This window comes from Egretta garzetta, unplaced genomic scaffold (genome assembly GCF_000687185.1).
Source record: "Egretta garzetta isolate BGI_Z169 unplaced genomic scaffold, ASM68718v1 scaffold424, whole genome shotgun sequence".
Taxonomy (NCBI): Eukaryota; Metazoa; Chordata; class Aves; order Pelecaniformes; family Ardeidae; genus Egretta; species Egretta garzetta.
In genome coordinates, this window is record NW_009259489.1 from 87,110 (window position 1) to 96,326 (window position 9,217).

Here is a 9,217-nt window from a genome sequence, read left to right on the forward strand (position 1 = left end):
GTGAACTAATTCAGGCATGCATCTGCAGCTTCTTTGAAATTAATTCCAGTGGAGTGTCTTGTAAGTAGGGCTAGGCAAACATTTCGTAAATTACTCTCCAGTTTTTCAAACAAAGCTTGAATGACCTCTGGAATTTCATAGAGCATTTTAGAAATACTCATAGCTTGCAGATATTGCTCCCCAAATGGGCAATAAATAAGCATTGTAGAAAGTTGCATATCCAAATGCAAACCCTTTGTGCTTGCAATCCTGTTTCCAGGCGGGTTTTTTTACTTAGCCAGAAGAGTTATATAATATATGATTTACTTAACCAATAAATTTTTCTTTTTTTTTCAAGTGCTAACAGCTCATAAATATGTCACAAACTATTCAGCGTGTTGTTTTGACTAATGAATAAATCTGAGATATATGTCATCTTTTAGTAGGCAAGTTAAGCAAAGGTAGATGCCTCTAATATTTCTAGTAAATTGATTACCAGGTTCAACTTAAAATGACGTATTTATCTATTTAAGCTTTGCATCATGTTGATTGTTCCCAGAAAGTAAGGAATGATATCTTCTCTTGTGTATGCTGACTGCTATCATGTTGTAATCATTAGCACTGGAACAGGCTGGCCAGGGGGGTTGTGGAGTCTCCTTCTCTGGAGATATTCAAAGCCCGCCTGGACGAAGTCCTGTGTAACATGCTCTAGGAGAACCTGCTTTAGCAGGGGGATTGGACTGGGTGATCTCCCGAGGTCCCTTCCAAGCCTTGCCATTCTGTGATTCTGTTTGTTTTTTGTTTCATGCAGAAGGAACAGAAGAACATAAAGATCTGTGCAAAGCCCTTCATCTAATTAAGGACATGATTGCAGCAGTAGATTTGAAAGTGAATGAATATGAGAAAAAGCAGAAGCTGCTGGAAATTCTCAGTAGAACTGAAAACAAAACATACACAAAGCTGAAAAATGGCCACGTTTTTAGGAAGCAAGACTTGATGAGGAAAGAGAGGATACTTCTTCATGAAGGTTTAGTTTACTGGAAGACAGCGACTGGTCGTTTCAAAGGTATTCCACCTGAGCAGTAGAGTCCTTTAACTCTTTATTTGCAAGTAACATATGAAGATTATTTGGTTTAAGAGTGAAAATACTTTATTATCCTGTATTGCAAATACTAATTTCTGAGGTAATCGTATTGAGAATATGCCACTAATTGCTAAAAGTGTAGTTCCAGAGGCTGCCATGGTCTGTGGGTAATCCACTGTATATCTGGGTAAGAAGACAAGGTCACATATAAAGCCATCAGCTGCATTTCTTCTTCTTTAGTTCATTGGTTTGCAGTCTCATCCCATAACACAGAGTCTCGACTTGTACATTTATATTGTTCTCAATATTGGCCATTGAAAATAACGTATGAAAAATCACCTGCTGTTCTTCAGTTGTACTAGGACATCTGCAGTGGAAAAGAAAGCCTGAATCCATGTTTGGCTGGAGCCGAATTTTTACGTGCAAGCCCAGAATTTGGTTTTGGTGTTAATCACACATAGGCATTGCAGTTTTTTTGGAGCTTACTAGTATTTGCTATACAGCTTTAGAAATCTATCTGTTCATTGTTATTCCAGAAATACTTTCAGCAGTGCAATGCTGTGCTGTGAGTATATGTTACAGCACAGGCAAAACAAAATTTATGTGGGATAGTCTTTGCCAGGTTGCCTGTGAGTGGCCTGGGGAGGCTGTACTGACACTGGAGCTAGGATTTCTTCTTTCCCTGGGCCTGCGCTCCAGCACAGTGCTGCAGGAGGGCAGATAGCAAAATGTGTGGTCTTTCCTGGGAGGTACAAAGTGATGGCTTGCAGTTGCTTCATGCAGACCATAGGCTAATCTAGGTATTTCCTGTTTAGTTTACTGCAGGATTCTGTGGGATATTTATTGATCAGGGCTTCTCCCATTTTAAAGATAAAATATGAAATTAACTATGGTTGTAATAACTTTAATTAAAACCCACTATTTTCCTTTTCTCATTTTAAGACACCTTAGCTCTGCTCCTAACTGATGTACTATTGTTCTTACAAGAAAAAGATCAAAAATACATCTTCGCAGCTGTCGTAAGTATATTATCAGATATGTGAATATACACATTGCACTTTTATTTGTATATTTCTCAAAAAGTAGGTCGTTTTTATGTTATCCTCACATAATGTATTTTTTTTCTAAAATCCTGGTAGCGTATTCAGAACAGTAATAAGCCAGTATATGGAAAATCAAGTTTATTTTCAAAATTAAATAATTTTTTTAGGAAGAAAGATGAAAATAACAGAATGCTGGCGTTTTTTTGGTGTCATATCTCATCTGATTATGAAGGCAGGAAGCATAGCAGGCTTTTTCAATTATCTAAAATAAATTTTAACTTCTGGTTCTGTAAAACAAAACAGAAGAATAATTTTAACTGCAGATGTAGTAGTAAACACACATAAAATGTATGAAAGGTCATGGAAAGAAGTTCCCAAACTATATAAACACTATATAAATACTGTGTCTCAGTATCATCAAGCCTCTGGGATTTACTTTTTAGCACATATCCAGTGCTTTACTTATTCATGAATACTATAATGTATTTTAAAAAATAGTTTAAAAAGATGCTTGAATACTGAAAACTTGCAGGCTCTTATACCTGATGAGAACATACCTAGTCTTGACTATACCAGGACTAGAATTAGTCCAGTTAATTGAAAAATTGTGCTCTTCTAAAAGTGTGAATTTTTTTAAGAGAGTAATTTATTGTTTGCATGTGCTGTGACTGTTTCCCCCAGGACCAGAAGCCTTCTGTCATCTCCCTTCAGAGGCTCATAGTGAGAGAAGTAGCCAACGAAGAAAGGGGGATGTTTCTGATTAGCGCTTCATCTACAGGGCCTGAGATGTATGAAGTTCATACCAACTCCAAAGAGGAACGTAACAACTGGATGAGGCATATTCAAGATGCAGCGGAAAGGTAGAGGAAAATTTGCTTTTCCATGCTGGTAGCCCAAAGCAGATGTGAGGCTGGTTGGATATTCGTGGCAGTGTGCTCTCTGTTCTGTGTTGCACTGGATCCATCCTGCGAGGCTGGGTTTTCCTCTGAGCTCAGGATTCACACACCCCAAAACTTCACCATCACCTTCTGACAAACTTGCCAGGTTACTTCTGGTTTCCTACTGAATCAGCAGACCCTTCCCACACCCCGTTAGATGTCCTTACCAGCCACTGTAAGTTTCCCTTGCCTTTGCCTTTGGCACTGGATGCTTTCTAGAGTCCTGCAGGTGTCCATACAACCATTTTGGGGAAATCCTCAATCATGCCTGTTATCTTGGTGTCAGGTCCTTAAGAATGGCAGGGAAAGTGTTGCCCCTCATGGGGACCAAGCTTATGCTTAGCACAGCAAACTTGTGTGAGGGCCAGCCACCCATTTGCCGTGTGATGCAGCCTTACCAGAATTAAAAGAAGTCCTTCAGTCTGGTGTGTGTCCAGTTACTGCTTTTTAAAAAAGGAGACAAATGGCATGCTTCTGGATTGTAGCAGAAGTTGGTGTTGATGTTGTGTTCCGTTTATTATGAGCACAACACTGTACTGAAGATGAATATATGACATCCAGATTTTGCTTTATCCACCTTTGTCTTTCATCTTTGAAGTTGTCCAGAGGAAGAAGAAGAAGGAAAAATGAGTGAATCTGATGAGGACAGACGTATTGCTGAGGCCAAAGCATCCAGAATTCAGAAATGTCAAGGTGAAGTACATTTCCTGCCACTCTGAGAGCTCCTGCATCTTCAGGGTTTGGGATGAATAATGCGCCCATACTGGCTAGTGGGTTCAGACTGGGTCGATAGACAGGGTCACAGTGGAGAAAGCTGAGGTGGTCTGATTGTATAATGTGAGTTTATTGAAAAAGAACCATTTTTTTCCAATCACTTTATGTTTTTGCTACATTACCATGAGTACAAAAGGAAAAGAAAAATGGATGCTTTCAGAATAAACACTGAATTTCCCAGATTAGCATCAGAGCCAGGTAGTTCCCTGTTTGTGGAAAAACCTCAAATCTTCAGTAATTGCATGGCTTTGTGCTTGTTTATGGCATTTCATCCTTTGCTGCTATTTTTATCTGAAAAGGTAGCTTATAGGGATAAATTCTGCTTCTTTGGTTCCCCTGCACCTAACTTCCACATCTTTATACTACTGCAAGGAGAGAAATTCCAGCAATGTCCTTCTTGTAGAGACCCACAGGGAAGGGCATCCTTCACTGTGAGTAGATGTTCTTTGACGTTGAGGCATTGAATCAGTGCATCTTCTGGCTGCCTGAGGCAAGTGCTTTTCCAGCATTGATCACTGTGAGTGCAACAGGAGGTAGCTCAGGACAGAAACCAGAGCACAGGCAAGGCCACCTCATCAGGGTAGGCACTGGCCTGGCCCTCTGCCAGTGTCTGTGCCAGCTTTCGTTGGGATGGACTATGGGATTAATTTGGTTCCTGGCCACTTAAAAAAGGCCTAGCTCGAGTTGAGGCATGTGTCTATGTGGCATAAGGGTTAGAAGGGTGAATGGGGAACGTGCTTTGCCTGCAGGATAAAAAATATTAAACTGTTCAATTTTGGTTGACAGAATCACTGAGTAACCAGGACCAGCAGATCTGTAGTTACTTGGAAGAGAAGTTGCATATCTATGCAGAACTGGGAGATATGAATGGGTTTGAGGATGTTCATGTAGAACCTCACCTCCTTATCAAACCTGATTCTGGAGAAACTCCACAGGCTGCTTCATTGCTGGCAGCAGCACTCAGAGAAGGTGAGTTTACATGGGAAGAGTGGACTGGTGGCTCTTCACATGGGCAGGTATTTCAAAGTAACAAATTACAGCTGTGCTGCCTTATGCTGCAATTCTATCAAGTCTGAAGAACTGGCAGTGTCAAAATTCAGCAAAGGTCATTGAAGAGAAGTCTCTCAAGTTTATACTTGTCAGATGCACAAGATCGTACCTGCTAGACTGTAAAATAAGGATATGTTTAGTGCATAACATCATACATAAGCAGGCAGGGACATGGCGTTGGGTTGCACCTGAGGATTGTTTCCTTAGCTGTCCTCCTTGCAGTACAGCCCTGTGAAGCAGATCACAAGATGCAGAATGATATTGCATCTGGTCCCCAACCTTCACGTACCTTGATTGATTTGATGACAGACCAGAAGCATGTAGGGTCATATACAGACCAAACCACAGATGATCTTGGCAGATCTGCCAGGAAACACCTGCCAGAATTGCTGCAGGAGACGTGTTTTTTCTGCATGCTATCTAACAGAGATGATAGCCTTGTGCTACCTGCAGTGCTGTCCTCTGAAGAAAGGAAGGGTATGCTATTTGTGGATACCCTGCCAAACTGGAAGTTCAGCCAAACTTCTGCTAAACTCAGCTGAAAAGGGCCCAGGTAAGCTGAGCCATATCCAGCACGAGCCATATGGTCTTTGAGGACTGCAAGATTTTAGCATCACTAGATTGTGAGCTGTGGGCTAATAACCACATTTCAACCCGTAAAGCAACATAGGTTGGTTCCGTCATCATTATGAAGTCAGAGGACATTTTATTAGTAAAACTGATAAAACTTGGGTAGGGAATGAATATGAGTCAGTGATGAAATGTGAGATGTAATTTTAGCTAAAATGGCAGCCTATACTTACGCACCTTATTCTGCCCACTTAATTTTCACTCTCTCTCATGCTAATGTTGGTGTTGATGCTGTCTTGGATTTCAGGACTCTTCAGCACACTGTAAGGAATTTACAGTTGCTTACACAGTAGGTAATTTGTGGGAATCATTTTCCAGAATAGAAATACAAAGTCCTGAGCTAATAGCAGACTCTACGTGAACAAAACATCGCACACAGTAGAGAAGGATAGAATTAGGGAGTGCTTATGCAAATCGGATATACACAAATCCATGAGATGAGATGGGATAAATCCAAGGCTGCTCAGGGAACTGGCCAATGTCATTGTGAGGCTGCTTTCTGTCATCTCTGAAAGGTCACAGTGATCAGGAGGGGTTCCTGATGACTTGAAGAAGGCAAGTATCACACCCCTCTTTGAGAAGGAAATATATACAGGGAACTACAAAATAGACAGCCTCACCACCATTTCTGAGACGGTAATAGAGCAAATCCTCTTGGAAGCTGGGGACAGCCAGCATGGATTCGTCAAGGGCAAACTGTGTCTGACTAACCTGATGTGTTTTATGATGAGAGGAGAGCAGAGCATGTTGTTTACCTTGATATCTGCAAGGCCTTCAACACTGTCTGATCGGGCTGTAGTATTTCTTTACAGCTGAGTTGGTGAGATGCAGACTGCATAACTGGCTGGAAAATTGGCTGGACTGCTGGGCTGAAATGATTGTGATCAGTGATAGGATGATGTCCAGCTGGCAAAATGTTATTAGTGGATTCCCATAGGGATGGATCCTGAGACCAATACTATTCAACATATTTATTAATAGAGTTAAGCAAAGGATTGAATACACTCTTAGCAAAGTCATGGATGTCACCAATGAGGCAGGGTGATCAATGTGCTGGAGACACCTCTACAGAATGGGAAAATGGACTAAGAAAAACCCCTAGAAGTTAGACAAAGACAAGTATAAAGTCCTGCATCTGGGATGGAGTAATCCCATGTGTTGGTACAGGCTGGACAATGACTAGATAGAAAATAGTTTTGTAGAAGTGGACCTGGGAGTCCTAGTCAACAGCATGTTGACCATGAGGCAGCAATGTGCTCTTGTCACAAAGAAGGCCAACTGCCTTGCAGACTAGGAGGATTGCCAGCAGGCTGAGGGAGGTGATCCTTCCTCCACTTATTCCTGGTGAGTCCTATCTGGAGTGCCGTGACCAGTGCTGGGCTCCCCTAGACAAGAGAGACATTGAGAAACTGGAGCAAATCCAGCAAAGGGCACCAAGATGACCAGGTCATTGCAGTACATGATGTCGGAGGAGAGGCTGAGATAGTTGGTCTGTTCAGCCTTGAGAGAAGAAGGCTTGGTGGGAGCTCATTGCTGTCCTCAGCTGCCTAACAGGAGGATGCAGAGACAACAGATTTTTCGCAGAGCCACATGGCGGTATGATGAGAGGCAACAGGCACAAGTTGGAACATGAGCAATTCCAATTAAATGAAAAGAAAAAGTATGTACTGTGAGGGTGGTCAAAAACCAGAACAGGTTGCCCAGGGAGGCTGTGAAGTCTCCATCTTCAGAGATACTAAAAGCTTGTCTGTGCAAAGCTCTGAGCAACCCAATTTAGTTCAGCCAGCTTTGAGTTGGACTAGATGACCTCCACAACTCCCTTCCAGCCTAAATTATTCTATGATTCTATGTCACTGATTTATGCATTAAGGAGCTTTTTAAGGATAATATGTAATTCTGCATGTTTTTCTCTCTAGTTGAAAGTCTCCACGTTGCTGTAATGACATCACAAGTGAGTGAAACAGACAGATTGCCAGAGGAAACTGTGGAGGAACTAAGTGTGAAGCACAGATTTAGTGCTAATGAAATCCTGGAATCTGTTCCTGGTGGTGAGTAAAATTTGGTGCTTTTATATATTCAAAGTGCTAAAATAATTGATACAGGATTATTTTTTTTTTTAAAGCTTTCACAGTCTATGACAGAATCAATAGAAAATAATGTAATAAAAGTTGTATTTGGACAAATGCTCAGATAATGCAAATTGTCATATAAATTAATTGAAGTAAGTGGGTGGTTTGCATCCACTGCACCTTTTCTGTGGCGCATGCCTGCATTCAGGAATGTTGTGTCAGATTTATGTATCTCCATACGCTTTCTTGTCATTTTTGCTCAGCTCCACAGCAAATCTATATTGCAGTATAGGCCATTTCCCAAGTCAGCAAATTTTTGTCAGAAGGCCTGAAAATCAGGATTGACATTCCAATAATTTCAGCTGTAAAAGGTATAGCATGGAGTTACTGCAATAAAAATGCAAGTAAAGTCCTGTAAAAACTTGCTGCAGAGCATTTTTAGTGATATGGCTATATGTATCTCCAAACATTCATAAGTGAAACTAACTTTTAACGTAGGAAAACTGGGTTGTCCACCTGTGCCATCCAGGTTTCCAAATTTGTTTTTCTTCAGCCTAGAATTATGTAGCTCCAAATCACAGAAATCTATTTTCAGCATTCTGTGAGTAGCTGTAAAAGAAAAGTGTGCCCTTTGTTTCTTTAGCCAGAATATGCTTTGATACCTTTCTCGTGCATTTTATTGGGGCTTTATTTGTTAGATGCAGAAATAAAAGAAGTTGAAGAATCATCTGAACTCGATGTCAGTGTTGAAAAGGAAATGGCAGGTGCCAATCCAGAGGATAAGGTACTGTAACCGATTATTCTTCTTGTGTTGCACATAGCACTCCGGGCACTGGGAATGTAAATGCTGTCCCAATTTTTATGGGGCATCTAAAGATTGTTCCAAAACACAAAGCTTGGGATAGGCATATATCCCCCAAATGCAGACAATTCAACTTAAAAGAGGTCACTGCAATTAATAATTAATTTTAAAAAAGGAATCATAAACAATCCAAACACAGAACAATTTTCCGGACAGGCTTGCAGCTCAGTGGGTTGGAATAACAGCCACAGTGGTTTTGTACCACTTGTATGGGCCACTTAAGAACCTGGTTCTCTGCTGTCATCATTGAATGCAACCACCTCTATGGAGCTGACAACAGTATTCCCTCTACTCCGTCCTGCTGTTCAGTGGAGGATGGAAGTCTCCTGCAATGACAGAGACCTCAGCTAATGCAAGGAAGACTTACGCATTGGTAGAACTTCGTCCTGAAAACAAGCACATAAAGTAGGATGGATTGTCTTACACCAGTTTACTTCAGAATTTTGAATTAAAACAAAATGGAGCAGTCAGAGAAAAGAGGAGATAAGCCCTAGATCTCATAAACAAATCTGGGGGAAAAGCAGAATAAAAAGTCAGTTCAGGGCAAAACCAGGAATGGCATGTAGCAGCAGAGTGTTAAAGTAAGAGCAGTATGGATTACTGTGTGAAAATAAACTGAACTGTAATTTTGGAGTCCTTAGGTGGAGAAGCAGGACCACAAAAGGAATAAAGGGTCGAGACAAGAATCACAGAATCGCAAGGGTTGAAAGGGACCTCGGGAGATCATCTAGCCCAACCTGCCTGCTAAAGCAGGTTCTCCTAGAGCATGTTACACAGGACTTCGTCCA

General features: G+C 41.1%; 1 protein-coding gene across 1 annotated transcript in view; it reads left to right on the plus strand.

Moving 5' to 3' along the window:
* ARHGEF28 (Rho guanine nucleotide exchange factor 28) overlaps positions 1-9,217 on the plus strand; it is a gene marked incomplete at its 5' end in the record, with an annotated part of 91,902 nt that overhangs the window by 65,530 nt on the left and 17,155 nt on the right. The window contains 7 exon segments of the mRNA XM_035892780.1: positions 791-1,045; positions 2,006-2,082; positions 2,788-2,966; positions 3,643-3,737; positions 4,605-4,787; positions 7,415-7,546; positions 8,266-8,351. Coding sequence (XP_035748673.1) covers positions 791-1,045; positions 2,006-2,082; positions 2,788-2,966; positions 3,643-3,737; positions 4,605-4,787; positions 7,415-7,546; positions 8,266-8,351 — 1,007 coding nt within the window.